At 40.8% G+C, this 13,281-nt stretch overlaps 1 protein-coding gene across 6 annotated transcripts in view; it reads right to left on the bottom strand.

Annotated features, from left to right (window-relative positions):
- LOC134529537 (histone-arginine methyltransferase CARMER) overlaps positions 1-7,241 on the bottom strand; it is a 202,268-nt gene extending 195,027 nt beyond the window's left edge. For 3 of the 6 annotated variants that reach the window (XM_063363737.1, XM_063363735.1, XM_063363736.1), the window contains exons 1-2: positions 6,983-7,206; positions 409-543 (exon numbers count right to left, since the gene is read on the bottom strand). In XM_063363737.1, the coding sequence (XP_063219807.1) occupies positions 409-543; positions 6,983-7,115 (268 nt within the window). In that variant the 5' untranslated portion in view covers positions 7,116-7,206. Of the gene's footprint in view, positions 1-408; positions 544-6,982 lie in introns of all 6 variants that reach the window. The other 3 variants (XM_063363738.1, XM_063363734.1, XM_063363733.1) reach the window with 3 other exon arrangements.
- Between the last annotated feature and the right edge of the window lie 6,040 nt (positions 7,242-13,281).

Raw genomic sequence — 13,281 nt, 5'->3', positions numbered from 1 at the left:
TTTAAAAATAACTGACACTAGATATCATGCTTAACATCTCTGAAAAGCATACAAACACAAAACATTGCCCTGAAAGTAACATAAATTCAATTAATTAAAGATAGTATTTACCTTCTTAACACAAACCAGCAGCAGTATATTTCACTTCTTTGAGTATGGTACATGACTTTTTAGATGCGGGAATCCCCCTTCTGTAATTGGATGCGTTCCGAAAATATGTTGACAAACCCAAACAACTCTTGCTCTGAATTTCAATACATTAGAATTACGAGAATTTGCATTCTTGAACTTAATACAATTTTTTTTTCATAAGTGACGACTATTAGTGCGATGACAACTACCGGTACACTTACCTTAATATTCACAGGATAAATTTTATAAGAATTTTAAAAAACTAGTTCCACTTACCTAAATCAGAACTGAACTTAAGAAGGATGCTTTCTGATTCTACTGTGATCACATACATTTGCGGACCCAACCTTGAACATTCAGTTTTCTCAAATATTGCAAACTCGCTAACATCTTCATTGTGGCCCAGTATTTCTAGAAGACAGCAAATGGAAGCAAACACAGTTAATAAAACACATTCCTTCTCTAAAATAAAGCAGTCAATATTGCCTTACTTTGTAGAAACATTCATCTAAAAGTTTTCAAATAGAATAGAATCAAAAAGTCAATAAAGAAAATGTATGCAAAAGTTATTTAATATGAGCAGATTAAACTAACAAATGCCCTAAACATAAGCCAAAATACTGTCATATATGCAATAAGGGGATATTTTTAATGTCTGCAATTTAAATCATAAACTTGACCACCATTTGACATTCTTTCTAGAGGCATACAACACTAAGATCTACAAATTGTCAAAAATTCACATATTTCTGGTAGAAAATAGTAGAGTAAATAAATGAGGCACTATTTAAAATTCTTGAAACTGTTCTCATGAAAATTACGGTTTTTGTGATATAGCGTTTTAATCCTTCGGCGTACAGATATAAATATATTTATTTTTATCACACAGTCAACACCTTAAGTGGAAAAAAGTACCCACTTCTATTTCTCATTTCTTAAATAGATATCTGCTGTAATATGTTGATTACATGGGTTTAGTCTGAATTCGAACGACAAACTTCAGCTGCAGGTTCATCATGACAAAATAAGTTGAAAACCTCTATACGACTTATGGTCTATAAAGTGTTTCCCAAGTCTGAAATATGTCCTTGAAGTTGGGGCTGAACAACATTTTTAGTGAAAATAATAGAGAAAGTACGTAAGATCGAACACTGAGCATCTTGATTATGTTTAACTTAATGAAGTTTCACAAGCACCGCAAATTTTGTGGCTGTAGAAAAGTTATTTCACAACTTCATACGCATATCCTACCAGCCTTGGGAAGCACTTTAGACCATAGATTGTACATACATTTTAACTTATTTTGTTGTAATGAACTTGCAGCTTAAGTTTTTCAGTCAAATTCAGACTCATCCTGTAAAAGTTACTGATTATGTTCACATGAATAAATATGTAATAAGGTATTTTTAATTAGGTCTAGGACTATATTTTATCTCCTAATGGCCACTTTGTGCAACAGAGGCAGTGTTCCTATTGGGATGTTTTGTATACAAAATGGTATGAGTGCTAAATATATAAATAAAGTTATTACCTAGTAAAATTTAACATTTGTCATTATGAAAGCTATTACCTACACTAATAGACTACCATAATATTGGTTGAATGCATTAAATAAATGTTTCTAATGCATTAGTTTTAAATTTTAACTACATCATTTAGAATATTTTAAGCTATGTCAATATAAAAATGTGGCTAGAAAAATTTATGATTTATTCAGAATGTTAAGGTCTTAGTTTATAATTATTTAACATTTGTATTATACTTGTTCTGTACTTTCTGACCATTAGTGGTATATGCAAACCATTTCATAAATCTCAGTGAGTAGGGTTAGTTGAATATAGTACAATAACAGCTAAAATGCACAAATATATACATGAACATCAAATCATACTACCTGTTCTAGCTAATGTTGTTACGATCCAAAGTATAGGTAAGTTTGGGCTTAATACACCAAATAAACAGATAACCTTAATACCTTTAGATTTCTGACTTTCTGCAGGACTTTACTTTTAATCGGGTAGTCAGAAAAACAATAGAAGGCATTGTTGTGTTAAGCTTTTTTTTTAACCATTTTTCAAATAAGACTGTAGGCCTATTTATTTAGGAAATCAATCCTCAGTACTAGTAGGGGAAAATATAGGGTTTCATTTTTGGATGGAGGAAGAAAAAAACTTCAAATAACTAATCTACCAAATATAGTTGATTTCATTAGCTATTGAGGAACACAAATATCACAAATAAAGCTGGAGACCTTCTCTTGAGAAAATATGGATTTCAAAGTGAAAATTAATTATATTCAAGTATTTTTATATCTAAACATGTAATACACATAATAGTGGGAATTGAAATATTTTATTTTGAAAAAATTTGTTTTACAAACAATTTTACAAAGATACAGTCAACATAGGTAGAGTCTTGCCCACTAAAATTATTCGTTTTAATATCAGGGGAAACGTCAATGATACCTACTGCAATTTAAATAATTATATGCAATTACATTGAGCTATTTAAAAATAGACTTAAATATCCCCAAATATTGATGATACAAAAGAAATTAACTATGATAGCAGAACCTACAGTGTTACACATTGCCAGCTGTCTGCTTTCATTAACTTCCTTTTGTTGGTGAGAATGTTAGACTGTATAGGATTTGAGGGGGTGGGGGAGAATAACAATATTCACCCCCCCCCCCCTTGTGTAAGTCCCTGTTTGCTGTCATGTATGAATAGTTTCCATGTAAAATTGTTCTAAACAGTAGGCAATACAATCTAGAGCTACCTTGATAATAAAGCTGTTAATTGCCTTATAAATGGAATTTTTTTTAATTTTTGGTATAAGGAGTAGGGAGAAACAAAGGCTAAAATCCTACAGGATGACGGGAATGTTTGTATTTGCATTTACTTTGCTCATGTTTCAAAAAGCAAAGTAGTGCTCCAGGATACAAAATGACAAAGATTTGCCATAAAAACTACCAAAGTAGGTATTGCTAAAAAATGCAACTGCAGACTACAAACCAAAATACATCAGACAAAATATTTTCCATTTTTTAGGTAGGGTTTTTTATATTACCCAGATGTTAAACCCCTTTTCATCTTAAATCTAAGATACTCTGCTTCCTTAAGCACAAGTTGAGAAGCGTGGAGATTATACTATTTACATATAGCATTTAATATTTTATTTAAAATAATTAGGCCTAACTAAAAAAATAAATAGTAAGGTAGATGGAAGTGCCCTCCACACTAGCTCTGCTGGGTCAATTCAAGAACATGATAGCGGCAATTGCAGGTTAATATGGGGGAAAAAATAGGTACGCGAAGTGAATGACAACAATAGGAATAGATGAATGAGAGAATATATTTAAGGTCTTTTTCAAAAGTTTATATCTGTGTACTTATGCATGTATTGGTATCAATATAGAAGAGGAAAGTGATATTTTGATTATTTTCTATGTTTGTAAGAGAAATGGAACAGCAGGCAACTAACTAGTGGAAATTGTATAAAAGCAACGGTAAAATTAAATTTAAGAAGAAATGTTATTTAAATGAGTTAAATACAAGTAAATGATTACTCTAGAGTAGTGTGTATTTAATGGTGTGAGTAATGTAAAAATATTATATAGTATAGGCCTACAGCAATGTAAATATATTGTGTTATTGCGGCTCCTAAGAAAGACATTTGGAGAGGAGCGATGCTAGATTTATAGAATTTTTGAAAGAAGTTGTATGAACAAAAAGATAGCAATTTAAATAAGAGTTGAAAGAAATATGTAAAATAATAAATTTCAAATGAAAGGGATTTAATTTTTTTTCACAAGAAAGAATTCATTTATGTGGGAAAAATGGTCATTTTTTGGGCGGAAGTTTTTAAATTTTTAAGAGTTATTTGGACAGGTTAATGAGTGATGAACTGTTGCAGTTAGGGTTAAGAAGTTTATGATAAGCGTGCAAGTATGTAGACAAGTAAATGTAAAGAAAATGTTTTTGTGTGTGGTGAGGAAAAATGAAAGATATAAATAGATTTTAATAAGCTTCCATTTGAAAGGAGATAGATACGGGTGCAGATGTGAAAGAGAAAAAAATAACAATAAATGGAAGGTAAACTTTTTGGTATTGTGAAGTAAAATACAATTCCACGCAGAGTATTCCAGTTGGCAAAAACAATATTTAAATAGTGAAATGTGTGAAAAATGTAGAAAAATGTTTTATTGGTATCATGAAGTAGAGTACAGCCCAATCCTGTGTAGTCTATTATATTAGGCGATACCGGTGCTGAAATTGTTAAATCTGTGAAAAATTTTAGAAATTTTTTTTTGGTATCGTGAAGTAGAGTACAGTCCCATCCGGTGTAGTCTAATTGGTGATACCAGTGCTGAAATGGTTAAATCTGTAAAAAAAAATTTTTCTGGGTATTGTGAAGTAGAGTACAGTCCTACCCAGTCTATTCTAGTTCACGATACCAGTATTTAACTATGAAAAAATGTGAATTGTATTATCTAATTGGCGATGCCGGTATTTTGTTGGTTAATAAATCTAAATTTTGAAGCCAATTTTTTATTGTTATCGTAATATAGAACAGAGCGTGGGGGATTTTATACTAGTTATCAATACCTATAAGAGAACAACATATTTGAAAAATAGGGATTACAATGTTCCCCACCCAAAACCCCCAAATTCCCACGCTTGTCCCAAATGAAATTAAGGGGTGATAATGACGTAGGCAACGCCATCTTGGTGACATAATGAATAATGGTATGGTATCACAATCTAGAATAGTCCTGCTCTGCTCATACTCTGGAAGCAAAATGGCTGAGATTTGCAATTAAAAACAATAAATTTGAATGAACTAAACATTAACATTTCCTAAACAAAATACAGTTTTTCAATTTTTTACTTCATTACTTTAGAAAAGCATTTATTGTACCACTATATTACCACTAATATCCATTTCTATGAGCAGATATGTATGCCTGAGAATGTATTTTACACACGAGTGATTTTTCATTACTTATTAAATTAATTAAAAGACAGTGAGTGATTGGTTACTCACCGGATCTTGTACAAGAAAATTAAAATTTTGCAACTTAAGTTACCTACTATGTGCTCACAAAAATTATGGCTATTATTTTGTATGTTTGGAGAACGAATCTCTCAAAACAAATATTCATATCTTCTTGTATTTCATTAGTATAATGGCTCTATCTCTAAGATAACATCATCAAACATGAGATATTACAAAAGCAACACCAAGGCCCAGGCACAATCAACTTATATATACATTTCACAAGCACAAAACAGTATTATACATAACAGATGAACTTAATGCAGGTTATTTAACTAGCTACAATCATAAATTATAAGCATTTACACAAGTATAGTGTAAGTAAAAAGTAGAGTTCAAAAAAAGGTTTTACTCTAGCTTTATAATGTGTTCTTACTAATACAGTGTTACATTTTTAGTCAAGCAGAAATTCTAATTGTCGTTAATACTTTGTCATGCAAGAATTTTATTTAATAAATAGTATAAAGGAAATATATAATTTTGTTTCGTTTATAACTTTCGTAAATTGTAAAATAATTATAGCTTCGTGATTAACGCAGTACACTTTCCAATGGAAAAAATTCCTCCTTTACATAAAACATTACAACTCCTGCACTTTAATGAATTTTATTCCGTGAATATCAAATTCTGGGACTGTTCTAGAATGCGATACTACACCATTTTTCATGGCATCATCAAGATAGCATTATTTATGTCATTACCACCCCTACTTTCTTTCAGGACAAGCGTGGGAATTCGGGGTTTTGGGTGGGGAACATTCTATACACTATTTTTCACTTATGTTGTTTTCTTATAATTATTGTTTTCCATTAGCATTAACTAGATTCTATATTACTATACCAATAACACATTTCCTTGAAACTGAGGACTGTTTACCAACTAAATACGGGTATTGCCATTGAGATCATATATTTCACATTTTTAACGTAATCAAACAATGGTATCGCAAAATAGGGTAGACTGGGTGGGACTGTACTCTACTTTACAATACCAAGAAAAACGTTTTCTACAATTTTAACACATTTAACTATTTAAATACCAGTATCTCCAAATAGTGTACACAAGTTGGGACTAAACCCGGATAGAGCTTCCACAATTGCCTGTACCACGTTCTAGAATTGACCCCAAATTCTTCCTTATGATTACACACTACATATTAAATCTGGATTGATTCCTTACAAGCTAAAAGGCCAAGAAAAAAAGGAATGTAGTTGGGTCTCTGGTAGCCAAGCCTTTGTGCTTGTTTTGGGTTGTGTAAGTGCTCATCGCTATGTCTAACCATGTGTAAATGTTTGTGTTGATTGAAGCCCACCTAATGCTGTGAATAAAACACATTGTGTGATACTAGAGCTATTAACAATTTTCTTCGACCCATTAACAGAGCTTAACCTTAAACTCCCCGGGATCCCCATCCCACCCACCACGATGTTTAGGGATATTAGTTGCCTACATTCGAAACGAAAACCATTAACTGCAACAGTTATCACTCAACGCCAATATCACCCCTTAACCTCACTAAACATGTAATGTTGTCATACCACGTGCGTACTTCATGTCTTTAAAAAAAATTTCACTAACGAATAACCTCAGGAATTCACTCTACAACAAATAAGCAGTCTATTGGGGGGAAAAACAGTTAAACATAAAAAGCATCATGTAATCAACTATTAAATAAACTCTCTCTGTCTCTCTCTGGGAATTACTAAGGGAAAGGAAGAATAATAAATAGCCCTTTAGAACGCAACCTGAATATTTTATCTACTAACAAAAACATGTAAAAAAATATACATACCTTTACGAATCCTGACATTAATACCTTCAGGATCATACTCGAGAAGGATGCAGGTTGGAAAACTGAATTTGGACACGACAGAATTGCCGTCAATTACTTTACATACTATTACATTCGATATTAAGTTCGACATTTTACTGCATTTGTCAAAATTCTGTACTCCAACCAAGCCAAATACGTAAACTTTATTCCGGTTCCTAAAACTTATTATTCAAAATACCATAGACAACACTACACTATAAGAGTGCTTCAATTTATTGTCACATGCTTTGAGTATTGATACTTCTATGTTTAAAAAACGGTACCGTACATTATATAAAATATATCAAAACTGCAATTTCACGAATGGAAAAAAAAAATCCATTAAGATAATGAAACAATTGCAGTAAATAGAATTAGGATGTAAATTAAAGATATTGATATAATCTATTAGTTGCATGTGGGCTGGTGGGCACGGTGTGTTGTGAATGAAACAAAAATATTGAAAACGGGTCAGATAACATAGGATTTGAAGGAAATGGTTTCATATATTGTATTTTAACAAAGGCAATAAACGTTTTAAGAATATTTGCAAGAATAAATCCGAAAAGTGGTATTGTAAAAACTGTGAAAGTGACTACCTCAACACAACAGTAAACAACACAAGTGATACGAATTGTGATCAGTGCCAATCCCCTAACAAGACAGATAAAACCTTAGGTGATATTCTAAAAAAAAAAAAATGGGAAAACTGGATGATAACAGCCACAGAGACGAAAAACCTACGAAAATAGTGTCAAAGTCATCAAGGATAAGCTGCACCTTTTGAAAGACGAAATTGTTAAATTAAGTACGACCAATATCGAACTCACTGCAAAGATCGCCGAACTGGCCAAACGAAAGACTGAGGTTGACAAACAAATTTCGTTCCTGAAAGTGAAAAATGAAAACATTAAGTAATATACACTGATGTCGTCTGACCGAAGCCCACCCCAAAGCCCGACCTGCAACCTCCAGTATCCGACCCCACTAACGGAATGCACCCCTAGCCATGGCCCACCCGAGTCAGGCGAGCACCGGAGCACCAGGTAGAATCAAAGACCATGCCCTAATTAACCAGCCACCTCGACCCCAGTTCATTATAAATCAAACACAATTAAATGGTAAAGTCACTTTTTATTAAAAACCCCGTCCAAGGGTAGTGCGATGTAGGAGAGCCCAGGTCACTCACGTGTGAATTTACGTTAATACATTTGTGAGTGCTCCTCTTGCGGCCTTCAGCCTAAATTAATTAGAGTATTGTGTAAAGTAATTATGACCTCCCCAATTTTTTGTGTATAACTCGCCACTGGAGCAGTCAACAAGTGACGAACAGTCTCCAGTGTGACTCGTATTATTCAAACTTAATTAATGTAAACTTGTTAAATCTAATTCTTAGAGAGTATCTGCAAATTAGGTTAATCTTTGTTATTTAATGTATGAATTTAGAGCCACTTTCAACCTCTTGTTAATTTAATAATTTCCGAATAACGGAACTTTAGAAACTTTGGCGCGAGAGAATGCTGAGGCCTATTCTCGCGCCAAGGGCAAACGCTAGTACCGAGCGACTCGCGGACTGGGGCGGACGTGCGTCCCACGGTGAGTCATTATCCTTTGTCTCCACTGAAATTCACTACTCGTAACTATAGTCATTCTTCAAATCCTTTTCGTACTTAAACTCTGTGTGCGTACCTGGTCCTTTATATGGTGTAGGGCCTAACCCAGCTGCTTAAATATAAACTCCCCGCACAAAACATTATGCTGGGCAGTTCAGCATACGGCACGGGCCGACTTCCGCCACCAATGACTTTTGGATAATCGCCGAGTGCACAGGCACTGGCAACAACGACGTAAAGACTTGTAATAAATTTAATGGAGTATGATCCACACATGTGGACCCAGGTATCGCCGTTTTGCAATTTTCGGGATTGGCCGCCTCCAATCGACCTCCCCCTCAATCTCGACTGGTGTGAGGATTTAAGATTAGTGACGGCGCATCAGAGCGCCCAGTGCCAATTTAGTGTAATTTTCGTAGGGTAATTCAATGTGCATCATGTAACTGTAAACTGCAAGTGTAACTGTTCGATCCAATTAACGTCGACTCCGCACACTCCGTGCGCGATGTGTATACGACAGTGAAAAACCGAATCCGTGTATGTTATTGTGTGAACTTCCCTAACCCAGCCAGGAATCAGCATGTTATGCTGTGCAGGTCCCGTAACGTGTCAATAGCCACAGATCCCTCCAACCACTACCACCACCGACGGTCCTAGCGGGCCACACAGGGGCATTCGCACCCAACGACCCAACTCTTGGTTAGACACAGAGCTAGCCTGGCGCCCTCCCGGATACACCTTCATTTAAAAACCAGCCTTCCCGCTAGGAACCACCCCAGATCTCGAACACAAGAACCCGGACGACGGCATTTGGCGCCCGCTGCGTGGGGCGAAGAAAGAAAAATCAAGATTTTCTTCACGTTCATTTTACAAAAACTCTCATGAAAAGAAACAATTTTTTTAGCCATGATCTGTTCATTTTTTTTGGCCACACCAAGTCACAGCTCAGACACAGAACGGCCATTTTGCGCAGGAAAAGGGAATTAGGGTCAGACAGGCCGGCGCGACGAAGCGAGGAAACAAAGGGGCTCCAACACCCCCTCCCTCCCACGGAACATTCTGGCCCAGCGCGTTACGCACCACCGATGTCACCACCCACACCCCTCCGCACCCCTCCTTCACAGCGGCCATCCTCGACCTCCACTTTGTGCGGCTGTCCGGGTGCTCTCGGCCGTGGCTGTGCATGGCTATCCACACTCTCCCCCCTCTGATGCGACCGTTCCCGTCCGCCGCTTTGTGAGACTGTCCGGGCGCTCTTGGCCGCCGCTCCACATGCCCATCCGCACCCCGCCTGCGACGCGGACATTCTCGGCCTCCGTTTTGTGCTGCTATCCGGGCACCTGCCCAGCCGGCGAGCCGACCCCGCCCGCAGACTTACCTCGCGCGCACAGCACCGCGAGTGAATAAACCAAGCAACACAGCGGAACACACACCATAACCGGAGCACCATGCAGACCCCGACTACCGACGTCGTATGCGCCCACTGCCTGTTGCCCAGGGAAGCGGATCTACTGACGGGATCGAGACCATGGTACATGACCTGCCAATGCACCACCCTCAGTAATGACCCACATGACCACTCATGGGTAAAGCCGTGGGACGAACAGCTACCGGGTGCAAACCGTGGACAATCGGTCTGGCAATGGCTACCCGGATAAAACGACATACAACCCATAAAGACGGAAACAGTAACCAGCACCACCCTGGTGGACACTCGACCGACCACATGCACCGCGTGCACAAACACCACGCAGGGAAAATTCTACACGCGGATGCCAACACTACTCGCTGACCCGAATCTCGGGATGAACAACCACCCCCAAGGCTACCAGGTAAAACTCGTACTACCCGAATTCGGTGGCTCGGACACAAGAACCCTCGGAGCTTCGTGGAGAATGCGAGGCGCGAATAACCCGGTCAGGGATGCCAACGGACGAGTGGTCGGGACTAGCCAGCGAACAACTACAGGGCACAGCCCGCCAATGGTGGGGCCTGTGGGGCCAGTTTGGCATGCTGTGGGGCGAGTTATCCGTCGCACTCACCCGCCTCTTCGACACAGACCAGGCATTAGTCCACTGCACGTCGCAATTATATGGCGAGGGGCAACGCGAGGGCGAAGCAGTCAAACATTTCATAGCGCAAACTATACAACTTTTCAAGCGCGTAGCACCACACGCACGACCCACGACTGCGTTACCCACCGTGACAGCCTTGCTGCACACCGGACTCCAGCCGTTCATGCGCTGCTGCCGAACCGATTCGGTCGAAGAGTATGTACAACAGACCATCGCGATCTAACAGAACCTGCTAGACCTCTGGCACCAAAGCACGCCGAACACAAGTCGGGGGCGTACCAGCCTAACACCGAACTGGGGATCAACCCCAGAAAACGCACCGGAGGCAAATGATACCCCACCACCGACACGACGGCGAGCCATCGAGGGCGCACCACCAAACTACACCCCCCCCCTAGACAGGGACGGCCCGACGGGACACCATAATGGGATGACGTGAGGCTGCCACAGTGTCAGCAGGAGTGCCCTAATGGCATGCGCCACTGGCACAAAGACTGCCCCCTGTCACATCATCAACAGTCATCACCAAGTAACCTTCCGGGAAACGGGAACCCGGAGGAGTGGCACTAGAACCACTGCCCCCGGTTACCACGAGACACATGTTCACAGCGGAAGGAGAGACACCACCCCGGCTGAACAGCTGACCCGCCCCCGAGACAGACTCCTGCGCATCCCAGTGGAGGTCAACAGGCAACCCGCCGCCACCCTAGTGGACACTGGGGCGAGCCACGTGTTCGTGGCCCCCCACCTCATACCACCCGGGATGCTCCAACCACACCAGGCGGAGTTGCGGCTGGAGACCAGCCCCCATCCAGGCGTGACTGTAGGGCAGGCAGTACTCAAGGTAAGCCTACGGGACTACACCACCACAGTGATCACCCTTGTTGTCGAGGACCTCCGAGAGGAGATAGTCTTAGGCCAACCCTGGCTAGCCGAGCAGGATGCAGTAATCTAGATGAAACCCACCCGGGTACATGTCTGCACTCAGGAAGGACTAGTTGTCTACGCGATAGGGGCAATGCCCGAGGTGACTAAAGAGGCCGTAACACTACATAATGTACGTCATGATGTCCCACCTAAGTATCGCACAGCGGTATAGCAAGTATTGACGGAAAGGCAGGAGGTGTTCACGATGTCCGACCCACTCAGGCGAACCACAGTCACGGAACACCACATCCCGACCACCCATAACAACCCGGTGTATGAGCCCCCTAGAGGTTATGGTTTCCGCAAGCAGCGCGCCATCAGGGAACAGGTCGCGGAGATGCTCCAGGACGGTGTCATCGAGCCCTCGAACAGTCACTACAATTCTTGCATCGTGCTGGCGCCGAAGGACTGGTCCTTATGCTTCTGCATTGACTTCCGCCCGCTGAATGCGATAACAGTCAGCTCCCCCCCCCCCCTCCACCAAAAATCAGCATAGAGAATGCCGTGGCCGGCCTCGGACGGGCCAGAGTTTTCAGCACCCTCGATCTTAAATCAGGTTACTGGCAGGTCCCCATATGGGCCGAGGACAGAGAGAAAACCGCGTTCACCATCCCCGACGGTCGAAAATTTCAATTCCGGGCAATGCCATTCGGATTGAAATGTGCCCCAGCTACAATCCAAGGGATGATGACGCGAGTACTGGAGGGCTTCGTCGACCGCTTCGCGCTGTCTTACCTCGATGACATCATTATCTTCTCAGAGACCTGAAAAGAACACATCTGCCACCTGACTCTATTCCTAGAGTGCCTAGCCACCCACCACTTGACAGTAGCGCACCACAAGTGCCACCTGGGTATGCAGGAGGTCGAATTCTTGGCCCACATAGTGAGCACCATGGGCAACCGACCTCGGTCGGGCCACCTACAAAAAATCGCGGTAACCGATGTTCCACGAACTAAGAAACAGCTACAGCTCTTTATCGGTCTGATAAATTAGCTCCGGTGCCATAGACTACGCTAGTGCGAAGCTCGGGTCAGCCGAACGCCGATACCACAGTAACGAGCAAGAGTGCCTAACTGTGGTCTGGGCCATGAAAAAGTACCGGCCCCACCCCGAAGGGAGGAACTTCACTTTGAGGACGGACAACCGGTGCCTCACATGGCTGCACACGATGCAGGGCAGAAAATGTAAACTGATCCAGTGGGCATTGTTCCTGCAATTATTAGATTTCGAGGTGGAACACATCCCCGATGACGACAATCAGCTGCCCGACCTGCTATCGTGAGAGCCTGACAAGAACCCAGAACTACTATACGAGGACGACTGGGACGAGATGCTACCCCCCGACATGCCAAACACACAAAAGCACGGCGATTCAACGTGCGCCCGCATCACAGCCGACGCGAACGACGACGAGGTACCGCCCAACACTGCCACCGACGCATATGTCAAGCACAGGATACCTCGCCGGATGCCGACCGACGCTGCAGAAAAATCCCCGCGGCCGATCACGGGACGTCATACTTCAAATCCTTTTCGTAATTAAACTCCACGTGTGCACCTGGTAATTTTTACGGTGTTGGGCCTAACCCAGCCGCTTAAATACAAACTCCCCGCACAAAACGTTATGTGGGGTAGTTCAGCATATTGCACGGTCCGACTC

The sequence above is a fragment of the Bacillus rossius genome, chromosome 2, assembly GCF_032445375.1.
Source record: "Bacillus rossius redtenbacheri isolate Brsri chromosome 2, Brsri_v3, whole genome shotgun sequence".
Lineage (NCBI taxonomy): Eukaryota > Metazoa > Arthropoda > Insecta > Phasmatodea > Bacillidae > Bacillus > Bacillus rossius.
The sequence above is the reverse complement of the archived record's forward strand: the minus strand, read 5'-3'. Positions and strand labels throughout refer to the sequence as shown.